General features: G+C 41.0%; 1 protein-coding gene across 5 annotated transcripts in view; it reads left to right on the forward strand.

Moving 5' to 3' along the window:
* Positions 1 to 6,000: 6,000 nt before the first annotated feature.
* The window catches only part of ACTL6A (actin like 6A), a 28,339-nt gene continuing 15,504 nt past the window's right edge, over positions 6,001 to 18,835 (forward strand). Inside the window, exons 1-4 of one of the 5 annotated variants that reach the window (XM_035710222.2) lie at positions 6,646 to 6,913; positions 7,032 to 7,145; positions 15,648 to 15,724; positions 15,888 to 16,062. In XM_035710222.2, the coding sequence (XP_035566115.2) occupies positions 7,085 to 7,145; positions 15,648 to 15,724; positions 15,888 to 16,062 (313 nt within the window). In that variant the 5' untranslated portion in view covers positions 6,646 to 6,913; positions 7,032 to 7,084. Of the gene's footprint in view, positions 6,210 to 6,645; positions 6,914 to 7,031; positions 7,284 to 15,647; positions 15,725 to 15,887; positions 16,063 to 18,835 lie in introns of those variants that run through there. The other 4 variants (XM_035710223.2, XM_025451486.3, XM_025451484.3 and 1 more) reach the window with 4 other exon arrangements.

Genomic DNA, 18,835 nt, shown 5'->3' on the forward strand with positions numbered 1-18,835 from the left:
ATAAAGCACATTTCTTATGATAGTACTTATTAGGAGGTCAGTACTTTGTAGTCATTATTATCATATAGCAGATGACCTTTTTCACATTCCAAAAATAGTTCAAGGGTTCTAACAAGCAGTACAGAACAAGAACCTTGGACTTGGTTCAGTGTTGCTATATGGGGTGTGTAAGAGCCCCAAACACGGATTAGCACTGACCTAGATCAGTGGGAAGCCCAGGATTGACCCTGAAATGACCCCAGGGGGCATGTTGCTACTTTCCAGCACCAGTTGATTCAATGTGGAAAGTGTTTATGTTGTGATTTCTGAAAAGAGCTGTATCAAATGAGCAAAGAGATTTTTTTTTTTTTTAATTTTTTTTTTTTATTTATTTACGATAGTCACAGAGAGAGAGAGAGAGAGAGACACAGGCAGAGGGAGAAGCAGGCTCCATGCACCGGGAGCCCGATGTGGGATTCGATCCCGGGTCTCCAGGATCGCGCCCTGGGCCAAAGGCAGGCGCCAAACCGCTGCGCCACCCAGGGATCCCCAGCAAAGAGATTTTTTAAAAGTGATCATGAAGGTGCAGCCTGGGTGGCTCAGCAGTTTAGCACCGCCTTCAGCCCAGGGTGTGATTCTGGAGACTCAGGATCGAGTCCCACATCGGGCTCTCTGCATGGAGCCTGCTTCTCCCCCTGCCTGTATCTCTGTGTCTCATGAATAAATAAATAAAATCTTAAAAAAAAAAATTTAAAAAGTGATCATGAAAAAAACAACAAAGACTTATAAGATCTACATCTAGTATTTCATCTTCTTTTCTCTCTTTGTTTGTCTTTTTAGGATCACATTGTCAATATATGACAAATCTATCAGTGTGTTATAAAGTACCAGCTATAAACACATATTTTTCTTTTGTTTCTTTGTCTAGCTAGGTCATACTATTTGAAATGGTTAGCAGAGCTCTTACTATACTAATGGCAAACAGACATGTAAATCTGACCGATCATATTTCTATTGGTAAAAAACTCTAGACTCCAGATATTTATCCTTTATCCTGGGAGTGCTTATATTTTTGGAATTTCACTAAACAGAATGTGGTACGGTTTACATTGAAATTAGTTTTAGGTAATTGCTAATGTCACATGTTTTACTGCATGAAATGAAGTGATTTTAAAGGTACATGAATTGTGTCATTCTTTTTAACAGAAGATAATCTCTTGAATTTGTTTCCTAACTTGCATTAGTAAGTTGCAATTTTTTTTTCAACTCTGAGACTGATATAGGCTGAGACAGTGGAGAAGCTGGGTAATATTTTATAACAATTGCTGTGATTCCATAATCTGAAATCTGACAGAGCTGGTGAAAAAGGAGTGAGGTACAGCATCTTATGTGGGCTGAAGCAGCATTAAAGAATGGAAGACCAGCGACCCAGTGAGGCAAAACCAAGTGTTGCACCGGGTACATAGAAGAAATTCTTGCCGCTTACAAAAGATTTCTGAAAGGGCACTTATTTTTATTGATCTGGATTCAGAGGCAACGACTAAGCATCTACTAAGGGCTCAATAAGTTTACATACATGTTACTTCAGTATCTTTTATTTTGGGGTTGATAGAAGGAGAATGCTGGCCTAGGCGGGAAAATTGCAAAGCACTGATTGCGTGGGATGTTATGCCCTTGAGAACTGATATAGAGACAATAACCTTGAATTGCTGTTGTTTTTGTCATTTTTTTTTTTTAACCCGACTAGCTATCAGTAATGTTGATGAAGGCTGAGTCAAGACTTTAGGGGAAACATGTTAGGCTATGAAGGAGAAATATTAACCTAATATTAGCCACCACCACCCCCCAAAAAATGCCAAACCCTCACGTATTTAATATTTTACAAAATAGATTCTGATGGGTCAGTATTTTTCTTTTAATGTATTTTCTACCAATTTTCCTAATTACGAGGAATGGAAGACAACAAGCTGCCACAGTGTATGTCTTGCCACAAAGGAAACCATGTCATTATTATCGAGGATGTGCAGTTACCTGACAGTTCTTGGGATGCTGAATAGGTTTCCTTTCTTAATAATCCCTTTCTCTGGTAATTCAATATGTTAAGGTCAACAGACTTAGTGCCCTATTACAATTTTGCTCCATTAAAATTTATGAAAGACTTAGGTGTGCACTTTCATCTGCATTAACATGTCATTAGTCCTGACACAGCAGATGACTGAAGTTCAGTTCATTTGAAGTTCATTATAATGGTTTATTAACATATAAAGTAACATGTCCAGTGGTACATCAAGAGAACAAGCTGACCTGAAATTATGAATGATGTTTTCTAATATTTTTTCAAATTATCAAATGAAGCAAAACCCTTATATTAAACAAAAATAGCTAAGCATGACTTTCCAGTATTTTCTCAAGCTGTCTTTGTGTTGTCACACTGAAGATTCCGCTGAACTCCAGTGTGTTCTTTATGGGTGGAGACATTCCCGGCATCCCAGGCCTCCCTGAAGGCTAGCAGTGTGGTCCTCATTAATTCCACTGAACTGTTTTCTGATGAACTCTGAACTAGTAGGACAAATATTTTACTTTTTCAACACAACCTAACATGTTTGGGAAAGGTTAGAGATAGTATTGATGAGATATCAATGTATATAATCTACTTAAATTGGTAGATATGAATTACTATGCATTTAAATTGTAAACAGATTTAAATGAATTACTATGTATTATGAACACAAATAGTTTTATTTCAATATTTAATTATTACCAAAGTAGCATATATTTTATAGCCATCAGTTTTATTAGTCAAACACAGTATAAAACCACAGAGTGGAAATGGAAGTGTTTTTTGGGATGTGATTATGTATCTATATAGTGAGAGCTATAATCATGGGGAAAACAGTTAAGCTATAATCATGGGGAAACAGAGTACTTAGTGCAGTGTGCTAGATGGGGTAAACAAATTATTTTAGGGGTTGAGAACTCTTTCTACAAGGGGTCTGATAATAAACACGTTCTCCAGCTTAGTGTGCCACACATTCTCCGTCATAACTACTCAACTTGGCCTTGCAGAGCAAAAAGCAGCCATAAACGAATAAGCCTGGCTATGTTCTAGTAAAGCTTAGTTTACAGTCATTGAAATGCAAATTTCATATAATTTTCATGTCACAAAATATTATTTAAAAATATTTTTATTTTATTTATTTTTAAAAATATTTTATTTATTTATTCATGAAAGACAGAAAGAGAAAGACAGAGACATAGGCAGAGGGAGAAGCAAGCTCCCTACGGGAAGCCCGATGTGGGACTCGATCCCAGGACCCCCGGATCATGACCTGAGCCAAAGGCAGATGTTCAACCACTGAGGCACCCAGGCTCCCTTTAAAAAATATTTTTAAAAACTATTTAAAAATGGGGATGACTGGATGGCTCAGTCAGTTAAGGATCAGACTCTTGTGACTCTGGGTGGCTCAGCAGTTGGTGGCTCAGGGCATGATTCTGGGGATGGAGTCCTGTATCCGGCTCCCCACAGGGAGCCTGCTTCTCCTTCTGCCTGTGTTTCTGCCTCCATCTCTATGTCTCTCATGAATAAATAAAATCTTTAAAAACAAAAAGGATCAGACTCTTGATTTCGGCTCAGGTAATGATCTCAGGATCCTAGGATCAGCCCCACAGGGGCTGGGGAGTCTGCTTGAAATTCTTTCTCTCTCCCTTGCCCTCTCCCTCTGCCCCTCCTACTGCTTGCACTTTCTCTTTCTAAAATGAATAAATAAATCTTAAGAAAAAATGGAGGTCCTGGGTGGCTTAGTCACTTGAGAGACTGACTCTTGGTTTCAGCTCAAGTCCTGATCTATAGGGCCTCAGATGGAGCCTACAGTGGGGCTCTCTGCTCAGCTGGGAGTCTACTTAAAATTATCTCCCTCTGCCTCTCCCCCATCTCACCCCCAATTGCGTGGGCCAGCTCTCTTTCAAATAAATAATTTTTTTAAAAAAGGTTTTATTTATTTACTCATTAGAAACACAGAGGGAGGGAGAGACACAGGCAGAGGGAGAAGCAGGCTCCATCCATGCAGGGAGCCCAATGTGGGACTTGATCCTGGGGCTCCAGGATCATGCCCTGAGCTGAAGGCAGATGCGCAACCACTGAGCCACCCAGGCATCCCATAAATAAATCTTAAAAAAAAAAAACAAACCCATGCATTTATTTTCTAATGATTTATTTATTTATTTGAGAGAGAGACAGAGAGAGCACAAGCAGGAGGGGCAGAGGGAGAGGGAGAGAGAAACTCGAGCAGACCCTGTGCTTAGAGGAGAGCTCCAAGCAGGGCTCCATCTCACCACCCTGAGATCAGGACCTGAGCAGAAACCAAGAGTCAGATACTTAACTCACTGTGCCACCCACATGCCCCTCCAAAAAAACATTTAAAAGTGAAATAACCGGGGACCCCTGGGTGGCTCAGCAATTTAGTGCCTGCCTTCAGCCCAGGGCATGATCCTGGAGTCCAGGATCTAGTCCCACGTTGGGCTCCTTGTATGGAGCCTGCTTCTCCCTTTCCCTGCTTCTCTGCCTATGTCTCTGCCTCTCTCTCTCTCTGTCTCTGTCTCATGAATAAATAAATAAAATCTAAAAAAAAAAAAAAGTGAAATAACCATTCTTAGCTCATAGGCCACACAAAAACAGAAAGCAGATTGGATATGTCCACAGGCTATGGTTTCCTGACCTCTGCATTGTCTCATTGGGTTAATGGGGATTTCCTAAATGGCCACATATATTGAGATTGTATTATCAAGGGAATGGGAAGATTTTCTCACTAGCCTTGTTCCTCACCCTGCTATCACTTTCTACCACGCTGCTGGCACTGACTTACAGGGCTTTATTCTGTGGTTCCTAAGGTTAGGAGCAGCCCTATAGTCTAGACTCTAGAGAAACCAACTATAGAACTGCTTTCAACTACAGGAATAATACAACCCATCTTCAGGGTTTAAGTTGAAGTAACATGACCACATTTGGGTGTTTTTTATAGGTTGAGCTGCTTGCAATGTGGCCAAGAGGCAAGGCAGTAAGTTATTGCAGTAATTCAGGGGAGAGACAACAGTGACCAAATTGGGCTGATAAAATAGGGGACTGGGGCAGCCCGGGTGGCTCAGCGGCTTAGCGCCGCCTGCAGCCCGGGCGTGACCCTGGAGACCCGGGATCGAGCCCCGCGTCGGGCTCCCTGCGTGGAGCCTGCTTCTCCCTCTGCCTAGGTCTCTGCCTCTCTCTCTGTGTCTCTCATGAATAAACACGTAAAATCTTAAAAAAAAAAAAAAAAAGAAAAAAGAAAAAAAAAGAAAAAAAAAAGAAAAGGAGACTAAGAGCAGTAGACAGACTGGATATGTATTTAGTACTAGGTACTCGGTTGGTTGGGGACTGTTGTGCACCTGTGTCAGAGGATAAAAGGTGATACTTTAAAAAATCATTTTTAAAGTGGTCCTTAAATTTAGTTGGGGATAAAGTGTATAGTACATCACCTTTTAGTCATTAATAAGCACTTTAAAAATTTCAGGATCCTACCGGTTTATCTGATTTACTGTCCCCCGACCCCAAAGTTGAGCATACTATTTTATTTTTTTAACATAAAAGGTGGCTGAAAATACTTTTTTCCGGGGTGTGAAAAAAGTTCTGCAGTCTCCAGAGTCCGAAACTCGGCTCGCTGCGCGGACACGCCGTTTCTAGGCTGTTTCCCGGGGCCTTGCGTTCGCCGCCGGCGCCTCACGGCTCCCGCGCGCCCCGCCTGCCTCCGCGAGCCCCCCCCGCCCGCCGCGCCGCCCGCCGCGCCTCCCGCCCACTCGGGGAGCTCCGCCCAGCCCCCCTCCCTCCCGCGCCCGGGGCCAGTTCCGCAACCCAACTCCTTCCCTCCTTCCGTCGCTCTCCCCTTTCCCCGCCTCCATGGCTGCCTCCGATTGGCTGAGCTGGCCGTGCCGCGGCGGGGATGCAGCGCAGCCTCCTTCTGATTGGCTAAGGCGTCCCCGGCCCTCCCGTGATTGGCTGGTAGGAGCAGACAGCAAGTGTGGCTGAGCTCCGCGGTGTGTGGACGCTGCTTTGTTGCCCGAGGGGGGTGGCGGTGGAAGTTCGGGGCTAGGGGCTGGTGCTTCTCGGGACCCGCGCTCGCGGCCGTCGCAGTCGCTTCGCCCGGTAGCCTGTAGCGTAGGAGTCGCGCGGACAGCAGCCATGAGCGGCGGGGTGTACGGGGGAGGTGAGTGAGTGCGGCCGGACGGGAGAGCGCGCCTTTTCAGCGTGCGGGGTCTGTGACCGCCGCCCCCAAGCCTCCCCTCCCCGGCGGCCCCTTCCGGCCTCCCCCGCTGGGACCCCGGCCTCCCCGCCCCGTCCCCGCCCCGCGCTCTGCCCGCCCCCGCCGCCCGCAGCCCGCAGCCCGCAGCCCGCCCGGCGCCGCGACCGCTCCCGCGGTCCCTCCCGCGGTCCCTCCCGCGGTCCCTCCCAGCCCCGGCGCCCGGGGGAGCGCGGCTTTCGGGGTGCACGGCGGCCGCGGGCTGGGCGGGCGTTCCGTCCTGGGGGCCGGCCCGCAGAGCCCCGGCGGGAGCGGCCGGCTGCGGGCTCGCGTCCTGCGGGGAGTCTCGGGAACCCGGCTCCGTCGGGGCGCGCGCCGGTTTAAACTCGGGAGGTCCCGGCAGTTGGCAGGCGCGGACCGAGGGTTTCCGCAGCGTCCCCGAGGGCCAGGCGAGCGGCGGGGGGTGCGGGCCTCGGGACGCCCAGCTGCCTCACAGCTGCCTGTCGGCTGACTGGGCTCTCAGGGTGACTCGTGGGGACACCTGTGGCTTAAAGACCTCGTCCCTGGCGGGGGCTGTGGTGGGCTGGAAGGGTCCGCACGGGCCTGGGAGTTCCACAGACCTGGCTGCCTGTACTTCCAGCCTATTTAGTGAGCGCGTTGGCCTTGGCTAAGTAAGTTCACTTAGCTTTTCCCAACTTCGGGGCCCCGCATTTTGGGAACGACAATCCCCACCCAGTGGGGGTGGGCTTGAAGGTTCGGTGAGCTGAGCTAATGGTGCACTTGCTGCAGAAAGTGTGGTCCCTGGATGAGCAGCGTCAGCATCACCTGCGAGCTTTTTAGAAATGCAGAACCTCGAGTCCCCCTCTACGCATACTGAATCGAGCTTTCATTCTTGCTACATAGGTAGGAGGCACTGGTGTATCTGATTCTGGTCTGTGCTGTGTTTGATGAGTTTGGAAAAAGAGGAGACAGATCTAAAGTGTTGCTTTTGTTATCGTGTCTAGTAAGGTTAGTGTTTCTGAAGAAGTTGGCATTTTACAGGTAAGGGATAGAAATGAGGTTCTCAAAGTTCTTGATTTTTGGAATGTAGCAGGAGTTTCTTTGGGGCAATATGCTGACCCCTCCTCCCATTCTTCTCTGTATATATTCTGGGTTTTGATTTCTCAAATGTGAGAGGCAGTAGTTGTCCCATTTTTACTTTGGAGAAAGCCTAGTGAATCTTCATGATTTACCTCCTTTCCATCTGAAGATGCAATCTTGACCCAAAAAGTGGATCTTTGTGTCTCATGGAGGCTGACTCTATTTTGACCTTTAGGTTCACTGATCCAAGTACCTAGACGCTGTCCATGATTATTTCCTTAGAAGGCATTATTGACTATGACTGAGATAGAGGTGGATACTTATAATGCCAGCAGCAAACATTTATTGAATGCATACTTTGTACTAAGAACTGTTCCAGAGACTTTTCATGTGTTGCACTAATATGTGTATTAACTCAATCTGCAGCAGCCATAGGAAATGGTACTGCTAACTCCATATTATGGAATAAGAAAATAAGGTATGGAAAAGTTTAAGCAACTGGCCCAGAGTTACATAACTTCCTAATAAGGGTGAACAAGAATCTCTGGGATGAAGAAAAAGGCATTTCAATAAAACCCTTTCCCATCTTAAAACTAAAAAGTTTTTTGGTTGTTTCTCCATAAGTCATTTTTCAATTATATAGCGACAGCGTATTCATGTATGGTTTAGGTATTCACAATAAACATCCTGTGTCTCATTTGCTTATGGAGAGGAATATGTCTTAAAGCCTATTTCACATATAAGGTATTTAAAGCTCACAAAAATAAGTGTATGATTTTGTGTTTGAGTTACCCCTGTATGGCCAGTATTTATAGTGGGTCACATTTTCCAAAGGGTGTATGGTGAAAAGAAACCAAACCTCCCACCTAGGTTTTGTGTAATTAATTAGTAAGTTTTATTTTTAACTTGCTTGCTTATTTAAAAGACCTTTGCAGTTTAAATTTTAAAGTTTATGGCTATCTTATTCTAATAAAGATTTCTGACTAGATCTGACACTGATCTTTAGCTTTGAGTATAATGCATAATTCATTATAGAAAGATTTCTGTACTTTCTACCTGGTTTCCAGGCCTACTCATTGCTCCTAGGACCATGTTTCCATGGTTCTCCTTTATTTCAACCTTACATTATAAAAATAAATAGACCAACTTTGATAAATTGTGTTTCATCGTTCCTGCACCTGTTACCCCCAAATCTCTAACCTTAAAAATTTCTCAGAACCATCATCCCCATAAGCACCTTTGTCCAAACAAAAAAATAAAACGACCTTCCCACTTTCTCCCAAAGTCATTTGCCTTCAGTATCACATTGGAATGTTTTAAGACCTGGTTAGAAAATTGCCACCATTGCTTCATGTTTTCCCAGAGAAATTACCACACCTCTAAACTTGGAAGCCATAGGAAAAACATCAACATCCTCAGAAAAGTGAAAACAGTGTTTTAAGTAGCAAAGGGATCCAACTCTTAAGAATTTTTATCTATTGGAAACTGTATCCCGGTTTTTATATATCTGGACCTCTGCGGTTATGGTTTAAGCTTTCTATCTCCCTTTGCCATTCTCCTATTTTGGGTTCATTGGTACTTAATTTTTAACAAAACCAGGTACAGGAAATAAACCCATTTCTCATCCTTTGAAAAAGGAAAATAAGCAGATGCAAAATTCCAAGAATCAAGAGTCTCACTCAGATTAAAATTCTATGTCTAGTTTGAAAAAAAAAAAAAGAGAGAGAGAGAGAGAGAAAATAGTTTGCCATCTAATTAGGACAGAAACATAATTGATTTGTTGAATTTTTCATTTCATAAAATGTTTTTTAATGCTCGCTATGTGCCAGGCAGGTATAGCCTCTGCCTCCGAGAAGCTCAGTTTTACAGGTAGGTGAGTCAGTCACATAGACACTATATTGTATTTAGTTTTAGTCATACATTTCCCCTCCATATTTAAAGAGCTGAAGTTGGAATATTTCTCCTTTTTCTGGGGAGGTTTTTCTATTTTACATAATTAAAATAATTTAATTCCAATCTAATTGACATGGAATATTTCTTTTTTTTTTTTAATTTTTATTATTTATGATAGTCACACAGAGAGAGAGAGAGAGAGAGAGAGGCGCAGAGACATAGGCAGAGGGAGAAGCAGGCTCCATGCACCAGGAGCCCGATATGGGATTCGAACCCGGGTCTCCAGGATCGCGCCCTGGGCCAAAGGCAGGCGCTAAACCACTGCGCCACCCAGGGATCCCGACATGGAATATTTCTTGATGTTGTGGCAGAGTTTAATTGGCAGCATGCTTTTATTTCTTAGTAATGCATGCAATAATGGTGCATCTTATCATTGGTATAATAGAATTGGGTAACTTGATGAGAAAGGGTAACTAATTCAATGAAGTGTGTTCAGTAATGACAATATATAGAAGGTACAAAGGTAGAACAGACGAGAAAGTTAATAACTCAGTGTAGGGGAACCAGAGGATTTTACGAGAGGTTATGGGGATGATGGAAGTAGAGGGGAGAAGGACAGTATATGCAAAGTTGAGCTGAGTGAGAGTACACAGTGTGTTTAGGAGACAACATTATCTGGTAATGCTAGTGTGTGAGGTGAGAAACCAAACAGTTGCCAGATTTTGCTAGGCCTCGAATATCAACTTGGTGAAGTGATTTGAATTTTATTTTGTAGATGATGGGAAACCACTGATTGGTGCTTTCTTTTCATTGAGGCATTTATGTTCCCATATGTTCAGAGTTACAATTTTGAAAGATCACAGTATAGCAGTTTGAAAGGGAAGGGAGAAGGTGAAGAGATGGAAAGCATAATAATTGTAATCCTTTTTTAAGATCTTGATTCAAGGTGGGTGGGTTAGTTGGTTGAGCATTAGACTCTTGGTTTCTGCTCAGGTCATGATCTTGTGGTTGTTTTATGGAGCCCTGCCTTGGACTTTGTGCTTAGCGGAGAGTCTGCTTGAGATTCTCTCCCTCTGCCCCTCCCCCACTTGTGCATTGGCATTCTTGCTTTCTCAAATAAATCTTTTTTTTTTTTTTTAAAGAGCTTGACTCAAGACTGTGGTAGTGGTTGTAAAGAGGAAGGTAACTGAGGACTATTTAGCGGAAATATGAAGACATGCACAATTCTTAGTTTTTTGCCTCCGCTGATTAGGCTGCTAATTGGGATATCACTACTGAGATTAGGTTAGTTAGGATGGGGTAAAAAAGACAGTGCTTCAGATATGTTGGATTTGAGGTACCAGTGGGACATCAGGAGGAATTGATGTTGTACACTAAGAAGTTTGAGATAGGTCTTTTGGCTCTCTGAGTAGCACCATGGTGGTTGGTGAAGAACAAGTACCTTATGAAATGTGGCAGGAAAGGAGCCAAGAAGAAAGCAGTTGATCTATTTTTCTAAGAAAAATTGGTCTCATGTGAAAGTATTACGTATCATCAGTATAAGAAATATTGGAAAAACACTAGTCATGAGAATTCAATGGAGCCAAAATCACATCTGATGGCCTAAGGATCATTATTTTGAAGTGAGCCTTGGCAATCTGCAGAATGATGAAGTTGAATTTATTTTTACTTTTTGTTTTTTAAAGATTTATTTATTTATTTATTTATTTATTTATTTATTTATTTATTTGAGAGAGAGAGAGAGAGAGCGTGCGTGTGATTGCAGGCATGCGTGGGGGTGGGGGGGAATACAGTGGGGCAGAGAGTCTTAAGCAGACTCTGTGTGCCCAGCACAGGGTGAAGGAGGGGGGTGGGGGACTCCCATCATGACCTGAGTTCAACAGTCTAATGCCTGACTGTGCCATCCAAGTGCACCTGATGAAATTGCATTTAGAAAATTTAAGCTAATTACTGAGAAGATTCAGGGCAAAAACTACCTGACTGATTTCCATGACATGGATCTTACCTGTGACAAAATGTGTTCCCTGGTCAAAAAGTGGCAGACATGATTGAAGCTCATGTTGAGGTCAAGATTGCTGATGGATATTTGCTTCACTTATTTTGTGTTGGTTTTACCAAAAAATGCAAAAATTTGATTCAGAAGACTTCAGCACCAACAGTTCCACCGAATACAGAAAAAGATGATTGGGGGGGTGGGGGACCTGGGTGGCTCAGTGAGCATCTGCCTTTGGCTCGGGTCATGATCCCGGGGTCCTGGGATCCAGTTACACATCGGACTCCCTGCAGGGAGTCTGCTTCTCCCTCTGCCTGTGTCTCTGCCTCTCTCTGTATCTCTCACAAATAAGTAAATAAAATCTTATTTATTTATTTATTTATTTATTTATTTATTTATTAATTAATTATTTATTTATGATAGTCACACAGAGAGAAAGAGAGAGAGGCAGAGACATAGGCAGAGGGAGAAGCAGGCTCCATGCACCGGGAGCCCGATGTGGGATTCGATCCCGGGTCTCTAGGATCGCGCCCTGGGCCAAAGGCAGGCACTAAACCACTGTGCCACCCAGGGATCCCAAATAAAATCTTTTTGAAAAGATGATGGAAATTATGACTTGAGAGGTAGAGACTAATGACTTGAAAGAAGTGGTCAATAAATTGACCATTTCCAGATACCGTCGGAAGAGACAGACAAGTCTATGTCTTTGTTAAAAAAGTAAAAATGCGGGATCCCTGGGTGGCGCAGCGGTTTGGCGCCTGCCTTTGGCCCAGGGCGCGATCCTGGAGACCTGGGATCGGGTCCCACGTCAGGCTCCCGGTGCATGGAGCCTGCTTCTCCCTCTGCCTGTGTCTCTGCCTCTCTCTCTCTCTCTCTCTCTCTCTGTGACTATCATGAATAAATAAAAAAAAAAAAAGTAAAAATGCTGAAGAAGCCCAAGTTTGAATTGGGAAAGATCATGGAGTTTCATGGTGAAGGTAGTAATTCTGGAAAAGCTATTGAGGATGAGATCAGTGCTCAGGTTGACCAAGTTGATGTATACAAGCTGCCAGTCCAAGAAGAAATTCAGACATTTAATGAGAATAAATAAAATATCTTATTTATGATATTTTAAAAACAGTTTAAGATATTGGATCCAAGATGATGTTGAGAGCTTGAGAGATTTGAGATTGGAATTATTAATATTTTGGTAGAAGTCAAGGCTGTAGGGGTGGAACAGATTACCTATGAAAGGATAAATTAAGGGAGGGGTTCCAAATATGGGGTCCCTAGCTTCTCCAAGTAATCCACAGGTAGAACTATATTTTGTTATAATTAATTAGTTTCTTTTATAATCTCTTTTAAAACCTTACAAGAAGGGAGTCATAAATTTCCTAACGTGTCTATATTCATTTGCTAGGGCTGTCATAACAAAGCACCAGAGACTATGTGGCTTAAATAACAGAAATTAATTTTCTCTATTCTGGAGTCAAGAAATCTGATATCAAAGTGTTGGTAGGGTTTTTTGTTTTTTTGTTTTGTTTTGTTTTTTGTTTTGTTTTGTTTTGTTTTTTTGAGATCTTTCTCCTTGCTTTATAAAGGCTGTCTTCTCCCTGTGTCATCACATGGTCTTTCCTTTGTATGTATCTGTGTCCAAATGTCCTCTTCATGCAAGGACACCAGTCATAAAAATTTGGCTTAGGGCCCATCCTAATGATCTCATTTTAATTTAATCACTTCTTTAAATTAAGACCTTATCTCTAAATACAGTTATGTTTTAAGGTACTAGAGGTTAAGACTTCCGCATATGGGTTTTAAGGGAAACAGTTCAGCCCAGAGCTTTGTGAAGGAGGTCCGTGATACAGGAAAGGCTAAGAGCTGTGGTGTAGGACAAAAGATAGAACCTTGGGAATAGGAATTGAAAATTTTGGTTGATCAGGCAAAGCAATCCATTTATTTAGTTAAGATGTTTCTTTAGCCAGTATTCTGGTTTGTTAGTGTTAAAGCTTATTAATTCATACTCATTGGTAACTTTACTATTGTACTTGAATGTACATACTATGGTGACAACAAATGCAGTGTTCTGCTTTTAAGGACTCCTGCTTTCAGATAAAATAATTGGGATCAGAGGATTGTATAAAGAATGGATAATTACTTTGGGAAATATAATAAATGCAGAAACTTCCTTTCAAACTAGAAATAAAAATGGGTAGCTCATTTTATTTGAATAAAAATGAGATCATTATTCTGTAAAGACACCATCTCTTAACTACAAATATCTGTATAATCATTGATTTTTATTTTTTTAGTTTTCTTTATTTTAAAATTTAATTTTTAATACTTCTAACATGCTAAAAGTAAAATATATGTAAGTTTATATGTGATGTAATATTTTACCATATTTGTCTGAGATAAATAGAATATTATTGATACAGATTCCTTCTCTCCAGTTTAGAGGTAACCACAGAACTGAAATTGTATGCAACAATCCCAGACCTCTGTGCTTTTACTAAGTGTGTGTGTATTCATAATGAATTAAACAGTTTCATAACATATTCATATAAATGTACATAGTAACTATATATATAGTGTAACATACATGTATTCATATATGTATACATAGTAAGACACACATATATATTTAATAGCTTTTCAAACTAATCCTTTTTTGGAGATTTATCCATATTAATACATGTAGATCTAGACCATTCATTTTAGCTGCTCTATAGTATTTCATGGTGTGAACAAATTATAGTTGCTCTATTTCCCTCCTGAGGAGACCATTAGATTATTTCTATCTTTTACTTTGACAAGCAATGTGGTGATAATGTAATAGCTGCTCCCACTTATGGTGGTTATGTGCAGGTACTGTTCTAAGTGCTGACATGTATTATAGCATTGAACACATTTAATTATTAGAGCATCCTATGAGATAGGAACTATTATTATGCACATTTACATATGGGGAAACGGAGGCAGAGAGGTTAGAAATCACTCAAAGTCACATAGCTAGTAAACATTCTTAAATGTGTCTCCTTGTGATATGTGTGAGTTTCTCTAGAGAAGATAAAAGTGTAATTTCTGGATATGTTCATTTTCAACTTTAATGCATATGACTAAATTGTGCGTTGTGGTTGTATCAGTTTAAAGCTTTTATAAGCAAATGTGCAGGAGCTCTTCATTCCCTATATCTTTGACAAAACTTGGTCTTATCAGATGGATTTTGCCCTTTTAATGGAGGTGTAAATTATAGTTCTTTATTTTTTTAATGATTGAAAAAAAATTATGTGAAAAATCAGTGCCTGGGAAACCCAAGTGTTTTGTTTTTGGAGGCATGCTGTTTTGGGTAAAGTCTTTTAAAAGTATAATTAGAGTCTTTTCTCTGAATTTGAATGTGGAAAAAAAAAATTACCAGCTTTCTTCTTCAGCATTAAACTCTACTAAAAATCTTTGAAATGTGTGAACTTTGATAACTTCATTTTAATGATTTTTTTACTTGGTCTGCATAATTATATCTTAAACTGTTATCCAAAAAAACAAACAAAAACAACAACAACAAAAAACTGTTATCCAGAGTTCCTCTTTTTCTTGGAAAAAGAGTTTTGCTAAGTTTCTTCTCTAATTGCATGGGATATAATTTCCCATAACATATGAAAAAATGGTACCTAAGTGTACTACACTACACTTCCCCCTGCAGATCTACTTTCCACCCATTTCCACCCTCTTTGTGCCCATAAGGATGACCATTATAGACTGCTTCAGTGGGTCTCTTAACCTCTGGTTTGGCTAGTGGTAGGGTAACCATATCCTGCTTCATGCCTCTGGTCCTGGTAGAAATATTAATAGAGGATCTTTTTTGCATTCATTAGTAGCCCAGTTGGACGAGAAATTGTAAGATCACCTGAGCCAATGAAGAGGGGGAAGAGGGAGGTTGAGGTTGGCATATTTATTAGTATGATTTCTTCCCCTCAGGGTTAGCCATGGGTCACTGCATCCCTCAACTGAAGTCACAGCTGTCAGGTAGCCCCCCAAATAGAACTCTCTCTAGGTTCTGGTAACAGTTCTTTCTCCATGTTTCTTCCGTTCTAAGAGTGGTAACAAATCTCTATTATTAGTGCTAGCGTACCATACTGTCCCTTTTGGTTTTCCTGTATTGTGCCTCCTGTATCTTTATAAATAGTCCCTTTAATAAGTAAACTCTTGCAGATTACCCAATTTTAGTGTACCATCTCATTCTTGATTGAACCTCTGCTGATATACAATGTATTGTTATATTTTAATTAAATGAATCTTTATTTTTTAAGGTGTATTTAAAACTAGGTTCAAGCCAGTAATAATATGAATGTAATACTTATTTTAATTTGTAATAGAGGTTTCACATTCTTATTTTAAGCACATTAACAACTCTTAATTTTAATATGATACCTGTGTTAATGTTAATTATCCTTTCATCTTTTCAGATGAAGTTGGAGCTCTTGTTTTTGATATTGGATCCTATACTGTGAGAGCTGGTTATGCTGGTGAAGACTGTCCCAAGGTAAGTATAGTGTTAGTTCATTAGATATGAAAGGGACATTTATGCAGAATCAAATTCATGCAGAAATTCTGACTCAATTATGGTAAAAGACTTTAGTTTGAAAAAAACGACTACTTGGTAAAAGCAAGTAAAACTTGTATTCTTATGTTTTTGACTTTTCCAGGTGGATTTCCCCACAGCTATTGGTATGGTGGTAGAAAGAGATGATGGAAGCACACTGATGGAAATAGACGGTGATAAAGGCAAACAGGGCGGCCCCACCTATTACATAGATACTAATGCCCTGCGCGTTCCCAGGGAGAACACAGAGGCCATTTCACCACTAAAAAATGGAATGGGTACAATATTTGTTTCTATGGATTTGATTATAGAGTATGCGTGCTACATTTTAGACACAAAACCTCTTTTTTTTTTTAAATTGAATTTTTGTTTTTAATTTTTTTAAAAGATTTTATTTATTTATTTGAGAGAGTGTGAGCTTAAGCACAGAAGAGCAGGGGATGGGGAGAGGCAGAGGGAGAAGCATGCTCCCTGCTGAGCAGGGAGTCCCATGCGGGGCTCCATCCCAGGACCCTGGGATCCCAGGACCCTGGGATCATGACCTAAGCTGAAGGCAGGCACTTAACCAACTGAACCACCCAGGTGCCCCAGACACAAAACTTCCTATAATTCGAATATTGGATATTTTGTTGTTTTTATTACACAAACTCTCTGTTCCAGGCACGAGAATACAAAATGCATCAACTTGTTCCTCTTCCTTAAGAAACTCATAGGGGAGATAAATATAAATATAGAAATATGTAGGTTAAGTGTTACAGCTGTGTTTGATAAGCAGTGAGATTAGAGAGGAGAGGTATTTAACTCTCATTGGAAGTCAGTGATGGTTTTCATAAAGGAGGTAGCTTTTGTACTGGATCTTGACCAAGAAATGAGGATTAGTCTGAATGTCAAGGTTGAGTAAAGCAGAGCAACCAGCATATGTAAATAGGTGGAGCTGCAGAAGAAGCTTACATGTTTAGAAAGGTCATCCGTTAAGGATCCCTGTAACAGGGCAGCCCGGGTGGTTCAGCGGTTTAGCGCCGTCTTCAGCCCAGGGCATGACCCTGGGGACCTGGGATCAAGTCCCACATCGGGCTCCCTGCATGGGGCCTGCTTCTCCCCCTGCCTGTGTCTCTGCCTCTTTCTCTCTCTGTGTGTCTCTCACGAATAAATAAAATCTTTAAAAAAAAAAAAAAAAAAAGGATCCCTGTAACAGTGGGTGTATTAGGACCAGTTGCAGTAAAGGTGGGCAGAGAGCAATCATGATAGGACTTGTAAACCACCACACTAGGGGTGTATTAAGCTGGCAAATGAAAGGATACCCCAAAGGAATTTAAACAGAGATATGAAATATTCATATTTTCCAACTAGAGGGAGGATTCTAACAGTGTTATATAGGCTAGATTAGAGGAAGATACTAGGATTAGTTAGGTGAGAATTCAGATGAGAAATGAAGAGGGTTCACATTTTATTACTGATGGAGATCCTGAGTTGGCTTTGAGGGGTATCAAAGAGATGAAAATTTTCCTAGATTTTTGATTGGGGTGATTGGGTACCATGCATTGAGGTAGGATAGAATGGGAAGGAGGAGGTTTTATGGTCTTAAAAGGCAAATGTAATACCGGAGATCACTCTTATGGTTCAGTTATTCACTAGAAGGACTCACAGGACTCCGAATATAGTTGTACTCATGGCTAAGATTTATTCTACTGTAGGGATACAAAGCAAAATTAACAGGAAAGAAAGGGCATGGAGTGAAGTCCAGAGGAAAGCAGTGCAGACTTCTTAGAGTCTTTTCACAGTGGAGTCAAGCAGAATGTACTTAATTCCTCCAGCAATGAGATGTAACATGTGTGTTGTCTACCAGAGTAGTTCATTAGAGACAATTTTTACTGGGGGTGATCATGTGGGTACCCTGTGCCTTGCATGTACTAAAACCTAGGGTTCTCAGTGGGAAAGGTGTTCATCATAAACCACATTGTACAAACAGTTGAGGTGCAGTGAACTACTCTCATCATTTAGGGGAAGTTTCATCAGTGTAGTGTAGTTATCAATCAGAGTTCTCAGATGCCAGCTAAGGGTCAGCCTTGCAAGCAGGTCTTTTTTAGTTACTGTGTGCAAAGTATTTGAATATAGGTGCTGTTGTAGTAAGTCGGTGAGAAGAATTTTAAGACATGGAGTTGTATTATATTAGCCAGAAAGCATGTGGAAGATGAGACACAGGTGGAGGATAGCGTCCCTTGTGAGAGCCTGTTCTGTTTTTATCCAAAGAGAAGAATGGGTGTCCATGAAGGAGAATGAGAAGGAACAGTTAGGGATGTAGGAGGATAAATAATATTCAGGAGAAGGCTAAGGGAAGAAAAAGTTCTTGGAGCATAGAAGTGATTCATTTTCATTGTTCTCAGCTGTGACATTGAGATTTACACAAGAAAGGAAGTGTTAGAGTGACTAACAGTTCATTGACCAAACAAACAAATCCTCATATGCCTGTGGGAGTATGTTGTACAGGTAATGACATTTTTTCTTTGGACTGTGGCAGAGCAAGTTTGTAAACTCTTCAGTGTTCAGTAGTGTCAGATGATGTTGAAGGAGTCAAGGATATTACAAATGTGAAGTTTCCCCTGGATTTGTCTGTCAGCAGGTCATTAGTGACTTATGCAAGCATTTTCGATGGAATGTTTAGGTGGAAGCCAAATTGAACTATTCCCTGAAGGTTTTTTTTTTAGGTTTTTAGGTTTTTAAATCTTTTTTCAAGTAGATTGTAAGCTTTTTGATATCCAATCTAGATCATACCATTCTTTTGTATTTTTTCTTACCATTCAAATTGCATACTGTGCTTCTAGTAAGTACTTATTGAATAATATTTATTTGGCATTTTAGGTCTATTAGATACAGTAATTATATTTGGGACAGGTCTAGGAGTTGTGATACTGTTGGGGCTGGAGGAACCAAAAAGAGGCTCCGTGTTTATAGACAACAAAGATGATGTCTATATAAAGTACTGTATTACGAAGTAAATCTATAAAATAAGTAGATTCTATGTTAATGCTTAACTATAGAAACCATCTCTTA

This window comes from Canis lupus, chromosome 34, assembly GCF_003254725.2.
Source record: "Canis lupus dingo isolate Sandy chromosome 34, ASM325472v2, whole genome shotgun sequence".
NCBI classification, from domain to species: domain Eukaryota; kingdom Metazoa; phylum Chordata; class Mammalia; order Carnivora; family Canidae; genus Canis; species Canis lupus.